Below are 12092 nucleotides of genomic sequence, written 5' to 3'. Positions count from 1 at the left end.
CCACGGCTCACTAAAATTCTTTTTTTAGGTTCTTGCCATGCCTTTCTGTATTTGCCCTCAGATTCAGCTTTTGTACTATTAACACCCAATGGAGATCTGTTGGAAAGCCAGATAGCAATTATTTAGTTAATCCAACAAAAATTTTGAAGGGGCATTAAGGAGGTAATTTAAGACTTTGTTTTAGATATCACTAACTGAAACTAGGATTGGTATTATAGGTACTTATACAGGGTACTTATTAGGGCAACTGTGTTCTGTTCATTATCACCTTTGTTCTAAAAACTCCAAGAATAATTAAGGTGTGCTGTCACTACCTATACGTGGACCAAATGAAGGCTGGTCAAAATGTCATACCTCTTCCCTGATAAAGCCATTATTGTCCTGAGGATGTTTATAGAAGCATCAAGGCTGGAAGAGACCTTCAAGATCATCCCAGTACAACCCCGCAAACCACCACACACCACCTCTTGAACACAGTAGAATTTATTAAAAAAGCCAACCAACCTAAAAGAGTAACAGACTTTTGAGAGACATTCTAGAGACCAAAAGGCCGTGAAGGGTTTTTCCCCTAAATGAAGTGACATTTGAGAAGGCTTGGTTTTATTTAAAACAACAGTTTTGCTAAGCACTGATTTCTGGACCGTGGTGAGGTGTGAAATAGTGTCTGAGGAAGTGTCTGGGGAAGGACAGGGCATCCCCCGGACAGCACAGGGCACTCCCGGGACAGCACAGGGCATTCTCAGGATAGCACAGGGCACTCCCGGGACAGCACACGGTATCTCGGGAACACCACAGGGCACTCCCGGGACAGCACACGGTATCTCGGGAACACCACAGGGCACTCCCGGGACAGCACAGGGCATCTCGGGAACACCGTAGGGCACTCCCGGGACAGCACACGGCATCTCGGGAACACCGTAGGGCACTCCCGGGACAGCACACGGCATCTCGGGAACACCGTAGGGCACTCCCGGGACAGCACACGGTATCTCGGGAACACCATAGGGCACTCCCGGGACAGCACAGGGCGGTCCCGGCCCCGGTCAGTGCCGGCCTCCCTCAGCCGCGCCGCCGCCGCTCTGCAGCCCGGGGCAGCCTGCAGCGGGCCGCGGCCGGGGACGCTCGTTCAGCTCCGGCCCCGACCCCGCCGCCCGTGCCGGGAAGCGCCGGTAAACACAGGTGAACACCAATAAACACCGGTAAACACCAATAAACACCGGTAAACACCGATAAACACCGGTAAGCACCGGGCCCTTGGGTCCGGGACGGCCCCCTCCGCGCCGCCAGGTGTCGCTGTCGCAGCCCGGCCGGCGGCAGCGCCGCCCCGCTCTGCGGCTCTGTGGTGGGGCCGCTCATGGCCGCCGCCCGCTGCGTAGCTTGCAGCGACGGACGGGACTGGCACGGCGGGACACAGCCCGCACGGCGGGACACAGCTCGCACGGCGGCACCGGCACGGCGGGACACAGCCCGCGGAGAGGTACAGGGGCGGCCTGAGGGCCGGGCAGCGGGAGGGCCGGGCCTTTCTTTCCCCGGGACGGGTTTAGGCCAGCGCTGCCCGTGTGAGGCAGACTCCTCCTTGCCAGTGCTCCGCTCTGGGCTCCGCCGCGCTGCCCTCATCGAGCATTTCCTCCGGGCTGTGGCGTTTGGTACGGCGAGCACTGGTTAACCATTGCACAGGTGCACGTACAAACCTTGGAGTTTGGGATTTCAGTCACTTTCCTCTTTCCACATGGAGAATTCACAGGAATAGCAGCCGTGTGTTCGTCCCAAGGGGAGAAGAGAAGAAACGCGCTGGAGCTTCCACCAAGAATTCCTGCGGATTAAGCGAATGAGATCCCTAAGTTTGGTCAGCAGTACTGTCATTTGAACAAACCGAGGTGACAGAACTGTTGTGCCCTTCTGCAGTTTAATTTAGGATATATCCCGTTGTATAGTCAGTGGTCAAAACAGCTACCTGACAAAGATACCATTGTAATAATTATTTGGTTGTTTTTTTTCCCTTAGAAGAGAAAGAGGGTGTCTCAATAAGAACTTCTTCCAAGAGTCCTGACTTACAATCCATGTGCAAATTTTGAAAATTCAGACCATCACTTGTATATTGACCTAGTGTGTTTCATACACACACACAGGCCCCACCTTCCACAATAGGAATCAGTCAAAAATTGGCACCTGGAGCAGGCTTGAGCCTGTAACAGACTTCTCTGAGTGAACTTATTTGATATTGCCTAAATTGCTGTTAAAATGTTAACTTGGCTGCAGTGAACTTTGATCATTAACAGTTCTAGTTACCTTGGCTTGAAACACAAACTTGGTGCAGCTAATAAAAAAAGATTAATTGTTATTAGAACTGGTTCACTAAGATGGTGAAGTTTGATAGGCGGTCTTTTAAAAAAGATTAGAACATCATTCAAAGTCAGTACTGCAGTAAAAGTGTGTAAATAGGCAAAGGCACTGGAACTTTTCAGTAGTAAAACTTGCCACAGTCAGTGCTCAGCAGCCACTAAAAATAAGAATATTTTAGATTTCGTTGACATCTGTTCTTTTTATGTGTATGATTCAGTGCAGATCTGAAAAGGTCAAAACTTCAGGGGTTAAATTAGCCTACAGAAATTTGAGTGAAGAAGAGTTCAGATGGCCTAGCAACTTAGGAGTACACTAGGTGTAGTTTTAAAAATACAGGATTTAGGTTTTGACCTGAGAAATCAGTGTTAGTAGAATACTCAAGTCTTTGTATTTTCAGATCACTTGCAAAAAAACAGAACCGAGTTTGCATTGTTTTCAGAATGAAACATGCACATTCTTTTCTGCAAACTGGGTCTTTAAAGCATTTTGTATAGTGCCTCTACATTCAGGTGTCTTTGTGCCTCTATTTTTCTTCAATTAAATGTGAAAATTGCAGCATTACTAACAATAGGTTCAGAAAACTTGTTTAAAAATGGTTGTTCAGTTATTATCAGTTGTGTCTCAAATCAGATATAAAATTACATTTTCAGACAAGTTTAGTGGCCCAGGTAGAACCTCTCAGATGATTTATATTTGCATCAGTTAAATCACTAGAAAATATGTCCTATGCAAGACCTTTCAATTACTGTGCATGAAGTTTAATGTAAGGAAATGTGTAATTGCTTCAGAAAAACTGAACTATTGCAGTCAAGAGCATTTCTGCTGCAGAAATGCTCCAACCAGTGACTTTCAGATTAATTCTAAAAATCCTATTGACTTACTATTCCCTTTTAAGCTCTTGCACTGCCTTGTTCGTATTTCTGTGTATTGGCTAAAATTACACATTTCATGTCATTAGATTCTGTATGATGCTATTTGATTATATCTTATTGAAGGTATAATCCCAGACTCTTTAGCACTGGACAACTGGTAGGTACTTTTATTGATTAAAAGTCCGTATTACCCTGTTCAGTGGTTAGAACAAATAAATGTTTGTTGTGGTTTAACCCCGGCTGAGAACTAAGCACCACACAGCCATTTGCTCACCCTCCCTCACTGGGGGGAGGATCAGAACCAGAAAGGTGAGATAAAAGCAGCTTAATAATAAAAAGATGGTTTTAAAAATATTGTAAGGAAAATTTAAAAGAAAAAAAAATAAAGAGAGAGAGAGAGCAAAAAGTAAAAGCTAAGAAAAAACCAAGCAGTGCAACTGGAGACAATTGCCCAACACCAACTGACCAATGCTCGGCCATTCCCAGCAAGCCCTTCCCACTGGCCTCCACTTCACTGCTGAGCTCGAGGCCATGTGCTCTGGAATATCCTTTCAGTCACTTGGGGTCAGCTGTCCTGGCTCCTTCCCTTCCCACCTTCTTGTGTACCCTCAGCCCCGCTCTGGCAGGGTGAGGCGGAAAAGATGTGATGCTTTGTAAGCCCTGCCAAAACATCAGTGTGTTATCAGCACTGTTTTGGTCACAAATCCAAAACACATCCCAACACCAGCTACTGTGAGGAATTTAACTCTATCCCAGACACAACCAGTACTCTGCTTTTCCATTTTTCTGGGTTTTGCCTTTGCAGAATAGGGTGTAGGTGAACGTAAACACCCCAATTAAGCTACAGTCATTGTAATTAAGGTGCTTGGAGGATTTGAGAGCAAGGGATTCCTTTCTTGTGGTAGAAGTTTGTTTTTTATGTTGCAGTGGAAAATAGTGCAAGATGGGCTCAGGCTCTGGTGTGCTAGAGCCAGCACTGGGCTAGCAGCAAACTTTGGCCAGGCTGTGAGAGCGGTCTGCAGGGGCTCACTTGGCATTTGGTAATTTCATTTGGTATTTGTGTATCACGGTGTAATAACTGCCCAGCAGAGGCTGCACACAAAGGCCTAATGACCCCAAAACCACACACATCTGGAACCGCCAGTCTTCATAGCCCAGACTGGTTCTTGGAAAGGCTCAGGTTGATCCAGGGTGCTGACCTGCACCTGGTACACATGGGAAGAACGTACAGAAAGTGCTGCTGGATGGGAATTGCTGACGGACATCAGCCAGCCTGTGCAGCCTACCTTCTGCAGCTTTTTCCCTCCTTGGAAACAGGATTGGTGAATTGTTTAGCCATCAGCAGTCCCTTTCTGGGGGCAGTCAGTCCTGACTTTCAGGGATTGTCCCAAGACAGGGTCTCCCCAGGAAAACCAATGACCAGAGCAGGCTGCAGTGTGAACAATTCATCTACCTCATACCTTGCTCCCAGATTGCTTTTGAGAAAGTAACGCTACAAAACATTTTGAATAGATACTTATTTTAGCCACCCCCCGCAAAAAAAAAGCCTCTGAAAGGAATAGAAGATGCATGTTTTAATTCCAGAAAAAAGATAGTATCTTTTTAGTTTTATCTGGACTAGAAGGCTATAAATTCTTTACATGTTTCTTAATGACTTAAATCAGGCTTATGGATAAAAGTTTGCACTGCGAATCTGATTGATTTTAATGCTTTCTCTAGGGTGATCTTCACAGAAACTCCTAAAGGCTTCAAAGAACTCATTCTAGGCAAAATAACTAAGTTGTTCTGATAAAGTAAAATGGATCCTTGTTCAGTTGGAGTTCAGCTTCAGTCTACCAATGAGTGCCATAAGACCTATTACACCCGCCACACTGGCTTCAAGACTAAACAAGATATATCTTCATCTGACCTCCTGCTGCTTCAGCTTAGGACTGGAATAACCCTGTCAGAGAACAATACCATCTGCTTCCACCATGCAAAAATTTACATTGAAAGATTTGAAGACTTACAAAAATCCTGTTGTGATCCCTTCAACATACACAGAAAACTATCAAAGAAAAGCTTGCGAGCAATTGACTTAGATGATGCAGCTTTTTTAAGTGCCAAGTTTGGAAGACAGTTTGTTCCTGGTTGGAAGCTTTGTCCCAAATGTATGCAGATAATAAATGGAAGTGTGGATGTGGACCCTGAGGAGCGACAAAGAAGAAAACTGGATCCAGACGTATGTATATGGATCAGTTTTCCCATCCCCTCTGTACTCTGCAAGCTATTAGAGCTCATATTACTACTACATAGAGAAATTAAATTTTTCTCTCATAGAAATAAGAAAGGATGTAGTCCTTTAGATGTGCAGGAGTTTACAATATTTAAACCTTTATTTGGAGAACCTTAAAAATCTTTTTGTCTAATTAAATAATGTGGCCTCTGAGTTTTGAAAAATTGTGTCTGCTAGGGTGACTGACTCATAAATTCATGTAAATAACCAGACTGCTGCTGGTATTTTAAGCTGTTATTCAAGCCTTGCAAACAACAAACTCCCATGCTTGAAACTGAACACTGTAAAACTTGCTTCTAAAGATGTCTCTTCAGTTAAAAACAAAAAGGAAAAAAAGGTGTTTTCTCTCACAGTTCATTACGAGATGAACCTGCATTGGGTTGAATTAAGTGTGCTCTTGTGGTGTCTGGGCTGTGAAGGCCGTGGCATTTGGTCGGGGCAGTGATGAACAGGTGTGGGAGGATAGTGAGCTTGGAAAGTGCCTGGTGCCTTGCTGGGTGCATTGTTCAGGCTGTGCAGAGAGAATCTGTGGTGTGGGCAACCAAAATGGCAAGAGTTGTCTGTATGCACACTGAGCAAAGAGGAGTTGCATTCTAGGAGCTGTTCCCCAGCTGGATTTTTCAATTATGTCCGTATGATTAGGAGGCTGATAGGAGGATGATTTGAAAGCATTGATTAAAACTGCTAATACAAAGCTCGTGTTGCTGGGGTCAGAGACAGGTATAGTTCTCCAACATAAAGATTCTCTGGGGAAATCATAGAATCATAGGTCAAGAATTCATTATTACAATATCCTTGACTAGATATTTTCTTAAGAATTAAGATTTGTATTTATAATTAAGTGATATTTTCTCTTTATTCAGGGGCGTACAGCTAAGGCTTTAAAGTCTCTCCAGTTTGCTAACCCAGGACGTCAGACTGAATTCACTCCAGAGACCAGTAAAAGGGAAAAAAGAAGGCTGCAAACAAAAATCTCAGTGTTTAATTCAGACAGGTAATTTGTTAGTTGTCTTTACATTAATCTTCCTTTGAAAATAACATAGCCTTGATAGTCAGCCAATAACATTGTCTATGTGGATGTTTGTGTGTGTATGGATTGGGTTCTTGGTTTTAGGGATGTTGAAGATCACTCTTATTCCTGAGATAAGTAAAAGAGAAAATAAAACAGCTGATATTTCAGGCAAACACAAAAAGGTGTTTTTGTGAGGCATAATACTACACAGACCATAGATGTAGCTATTAATACATACATAAACTAAAATTCTGATAATAAGATAAATTTGAATATAGTAAGATTGAGTAGGCCACACTTAAAATATTGGTTATCATCTCTCTATAAACTCAGTAGTTACACTCGGTAAACAAAAGTGTGCAAGTTAGGACCTTACCTTCCTTTTGAAAAACAAAGTTAATTTCTAAATTGGATAATACTGGATAACGAGTTACAACCTTCTAATGTGACTGATTTAAAAAAAATGCATTTTCTCTTTTGTCAAAATATGCAAGAAATACCACATTAATGTGTTGCCCCTGCTTTCCACCTAATTGTAATTGTAGCCGGCAGAAACAGACACTAAATGTGCTGCTCACCAACTACACATCCTTCCCTCTCCCTCTGTTTCTTCTGCTTAGTTTGGGCACAGAGTGGAGATACAATTAGGACTGAAAAATGTTACATACAGTAAGGTATGTATGTCTTTGAAATTAACAGTGTTCAAGTGAACACCTGAAGAAAGCAAACCTCCCTCCACAACTATTAGCAACTTGGCATCAAAATAATAATGGGATTTTAACTGAGAAAGGAACTGTTGTTTTTCATTGTACAGGCAAGTTATACCGGCCAAGAGTAAGGTGTACGACAGCCAGGGCCTGCTGCTGTACAGCGGGATGGACCTGTGTGACTGCCTGGATGAAGACTGCCTGGGCTGCTTCTACGCCTGCCCCAAGTGCGGCTCCAACAAGTGCGGCACGGAGTGCCGCTGTGACCGCAAGTGGCTCTACGAGCAGATCGAGATAGAGGGGGGAGAGATCATCAGAAATAAGCACGTTGGGTAGTGTGTGTGTGCGTTAGTTTCTCCTGGCTGGATGGGCCGTGCTTTGGTTAAACACAGCACATTCAGCATTTGGTGATTTAATGGAAGCTGTTGGGATTTGTCATGATCCACATGAGGAATGTGCTTCTTTCACGGTCATTTTCAGTGTGATTAAGGACATAAGCACACTGCTGTCTTTTCACGCTTGAGTGTGAGTTATACTCAAGGCTTCTTAGTCATCTGGGTTAGATCTCACTGAACAACTGTATTCAAGTACAAGGTGCGGAATCCTAACGTGATCTGTCCTGAACCACTCACTATTCTTTCTCATACATTGTTTCATAGAGTGTACCATCTCCATGTATCCCTCATTTCTACTTCTCAAATTCAGGATCTCATGGGTTTTAATCTGTTCTATGTGAAATGCCATGGAAGTTCTCAGTGAATTTACATACAGTATTAATAAAGCTCTCTTTCTAGTATTAATAGTGAATACCGTATCTTCTATAGCATATTGAAGCTACACCTCATAAATCTAATCCTGTTCACTTAAAAAGAAGTCAAAACCATTTAGGTGTTCAGATCTCATCTCAGTTACTGGGATTTGAGATCAAGTTATCCTTATGAATTCATAAGAATATGAATTCATATTAATTAAATATTCATTCATATTAAAATACTGAAATTAACCTGTCACGGCCTTGTGTTAAAGTATTACTCATTACTTTGTTGGTTCTGTAGAACAAAATTGAAATGATTTTGCTCTGTTATCAGTCAGTTCAGTAATTGGACTGGACCAGTACTTCAACAGCCCTCTCGCCATTTCTCTTTTCACTGATTTTAAAGGTTTATATGCAGCTGAAATGAGCCTGAGTGTCTGTTTCCAAACCAAGGTTGTGTCTGTTTCCAAACCAAGGTTATCTAGACTGTTACCAAAAAAACCCAGCTGAATGGAAAGTGTCTTTGGTTGATGCAGTATCTGTCCTCATAATATTCAACTTTTACACTATAACAAGATTTGTTGAAAAGATTTTATAAATGAAGCGTTAGTTACATTTTTATTCTCTGTATTTTTGTTGTGTTTTGTATAAATTTCCTATTCTTTGGATCTATGGAAGATCTGCATGTTTGTTGAGTCACCTTTTTTCAATAATACTGTTAACTTCTTGCAGACTTACTTGGTAAAGTTGTATAATCTTGCTACGTGCTCAGCAGATTTTTTCTGTTCTGGTGTCATGAATGTTGCATTGCCAAGATCAAAGTTATGCTTTGAGTTATGCTGACATCTGCTGGTCCTGCTGGAGTATAAGCACTGAGCTGCACATTTTTATTAAGTCTGTTACAAAAATAATCAGATCCTTTGTTTTTTTCCGTCAGAGCATCGTCAGTCACTGCAGTGGATGTCTCTCACTGCTTCATCTCTTAAGCAATCTTTTGAATTAGGTGAAAATATAAACAAGTAACTTCCACGAGAGTAAGATGGGAAAAGCTGGTTGAGTCATGTCATTCACACACGTTTATTGTTTTTTTTTTTTTAATTATATCAGTGTTGGCAGTACCCATTGTTAATAAACTTAACAGGCTTCCATGTGTATGATGAGTGTAACCACTTCAGGCTCATAGCCAGATTTTGGATTCAGTAACTACCAGTAACTTCAGTTGCCTAGAGAATCTTATTTTTCTGGTAAAAAAAATGACATTTTGGTGTTGGCTGTTCACATGTCCTCCCAACACATTTAGGACACTTCCCTTTAGCTGCATTTCCTTAACATGACTAGGCTGTAGTGTATTACTAAGTTCAGTAGCATGTTTTTATACAGTTCCACATGCTCCACAACCATTTTTCTCTTAAAAGATGTTGTTATGAGTTAAACTTTATCATCTTGCTAGATTTAATCTGCTTACAGCACGAATTTCTCTTTTTGCTGTTTTTATAAACACCACACAAGCTATTTTGTCATCATCTAAAGTGAGTGCTTGTGACTCCCAGCAGCACAGGTTCTTCCCCATCTGCCAGAATTACTCATAATTAAGCCTCTTGAACAGGACATTATTTTAATAAAGCCAAAGGAAACAACTACTTTCCATAAAATCCAAAATTCATAACCACTTTAAGCCCTGCATGCAATGAAGGTGACTGCAGGTGTACCTCAGTGGCTGTATTAAAACTTTCCTTTTGGGAAGAGTTGCAAAATTTTGTGTCTTGGCAAAGTTTACATATTCAAGAGACAAAAATCAATGACAATAAAAGACTCTGGTTTATGAAGAATGCATATCCCATGAATCAGTTTGAGTATATTGAACAGAAACTCCAGAATTTGAAGTGTCTTGTAAGAAACTAAGGAGCCCTTAACACTCTACTTTCTCACACAGAGCAAACTTCAAGTTTAGAATATGGTCAAATTTAACATCTTCAAAAGTCAGTGAGGGTTCTTCTGTTGACCCTGTGAGAATTGCCACACAACCCTGTGGTCAGACCTGAGCTAGGATGTGCCCCTTTGTGGACCCAAAAGTTAAAAAACAATTAAGTATCCCTTAATTATTTGTGTTAAATACTCAACAGTATAGTGCAGTCAGGTAATTAACTCAGAGAAGGTGTACATTACTTCTTCAGTATGATGCTCCAAAAAGACATTTATCTTTGGGAGTGTGTTACGATCTTATCCTTAGACACAGCATGAATCTGTGGGTTTTTTTTAATCAGTAAAATTCATTACTTCAGTAACTAACATAAGACAACTTCTAACTTTTGAACCTTTTACCATTCAAGACATCAGAAACAGCTGGAACTGGACAGACCTACACAAAGAGATTGTAATTTTGTAAATCCACAAGTCAGAATTAAAACTTCTAAATAAAAAGAAGAAAACAGTTAAGGTGACGAATTTTTACCTATTTTAGATCTGTTTTAATGTTCCTTTTAGCCTTTTCTCATAGACATTTCTGATATTAGCCAGAATGGACCAATAGACAAGTGCACAAAGCTCTCACAGAAATCCCATAGTGACAGAGCTCCAGAGAGATAAGTGAACATCTGTCACTTGGTGTGTGCCAGAAGCAGCTACAGGTAGCTGCAGTCAGCATCAAGGCCTTAGAGCTCTTGGTCTCATGACAAAACACAAACACATGATTTCCAGTTTTAATTTGTTTTCCCCTAAAATTAGAATTACTTTTATCATACTTGTGTCTCAATAAATGCAGCATTTTTCAGCTGATCTCTCAGTGGAATATAGGGTGTGCTGACAGTAGCTTGTCCCTCATCATCCAGGTCTTTTCTCCCCAATAACCCTTCAGCAAACATTCTGAAAGCTTTGTTCATCTTACACTGGTTGCTAACCAGTCAATACCACACTAAGGCAACTTTATTTAAAGGCCTCTTCAGACACTTCTCTCTAACTTCAAATTACACATTATTTTAAATCCAACTCACAGTAGAGGAACAGTTTATTGAAATTAATATATTCCAAGATAATTAATACAAGTTGCATCTAATATGCACCAATGTGGAAGCCATAACCAGAACTACTGTTATTCATTCACTGCAATTAGATTCTAATCATTGCCTGTCTTCCAACATGTATTAAGAAATACTGTGGGGAGGTGTGAGCCTTTGCCATTAAACTGTCCAGTTCACTCTTTGAAGGAGTTTTGTGCCATTATCCCACTCTGAAATTGGGAATTTACACGTTTCAAGTCCCTCACACCCAGCAGAGGGCATCAGCTTACTGCAAACCTGTCCCTGAGTTCCGTGGTGCACATCCAAGAGCTGCGTCCCCAGAACTGGGGGATTCCTCCAAGAGGAATTCATTGACACATCCAGAAATGGAGCACAGCACAAGAGAAGTGTTCCCGCAGCCATGAGGTTGTAATGTGGCTGACTCAGGTACAAGATTGGCACTTAAGAGAAATCGATTTTCTTTTGGGGCTTTATAAGAGCTTCACGCACAATCCCCAAACACCTCGGTGATTGCTAGTTCTTTAAGAGGAGAGCAACACGTTTTTATAGATACATTTGCATTTTACATTTCACTATGAGAGCTTGGTTTAGATCTCCTGCCTGAACATTGCCTAGAAAAGCAGTATTGGGTAGCCAAGAAGGCATTCATAGCAGGGCCCTGCACGCAGTAGCAAAATAGAAAACCTTCTGACATGCACAGTGGTGCTTCTGCCAGTGGCACAGAGCCACACGTGTCCTCTTCCCCAGACAAACAGGGAAGTACTCGGACAGCATTCTACCAGAGTAGCTGCAACAGGAGCCAAAAGCAACCTAGCCTAAGGTTTTGGGCTGGGGTAGGGAAAAGACATGACAGACAGGGAGTTTCCCTGGTTCTCCTACCATAACTAAGTGGTGAGAAAATTGCCCGAATTCTTCTCGCCTTCCCTCAGCTTGCTTCGGTAGCCCTTTGCTTGTGCTCGGGAGCAGATTAAATCTGGATCACACACTAAGTGACTTGCTTTACTAAGATCTAGTTAGGACAGTATTAACAACTTGCGTCATAAACTCAGTTCCCCGTCTCACCCACAGATGTCAGCATTACCTACTACAACCTCCTGAGAGTGGGTCCGTGC

At 41.9% G+C, this 12092-nt stretch overlaps 1 protein-coding gene across 2 annotated transcripts; it reads left to right on the top strand.

The window, feature by feature from the left end:
- Positions 1-1341: 1341 nt before the first annotated feature.
- ARL14EP (ADP ribosylation factor like GTPase 14 effector protein) lies at positions 1342-10745 on the top strand. 2 transcript variants are annotated; one of them, XM_063397981.1, is made up of 5 exons: positions 1347-1477; positions 1736-1877; positions 4935-5436; positions 6354-6484; positions 7317-10745. In XM_063397981.1, exons 3-5 carry the CDS (start codon positions 5014-5016, stop codon positions 7543-7545), a joined length of 783 nt encoding a protein of 260 aa, XP_063254051.1. In that variant the 5' UTR covers positions 1347-1477; positions 1736-1877; positions 4935-5013; the 3' UTR covers positions 7546-10745. The 2 variants fall into 2 exon arrangements, with proteins under 2 accessions (XP_063254050.1, XP_063254051.1); XM_063397980.1 differs by lacking the exon at positions 1736-1877 and having other exon boundaries at positions 1342-1477.
- The last annotated feature ends 1347 nt before the right edge of the window (positions 10746-12092 follow it).

Source organism: Prinia subflava, chromosome 5 (assembly GCF_021018805.1).
Source record: "Prinia subflava isolate CZ2003 ecotype Zambia chromosome 5, Cam_Psub_1.2, whole genome shotgun sequence".
Classification (NCBI taxonomy): domain Eukaryota; kingdom Metazoa; phylum Chordata; class Aves; order Passeriformes; family Cisticolidae; genus Prinia; species Prinia subflava.
This window is presented reverse-complemented; position numbering and strand designations above follow the sequence as displayed.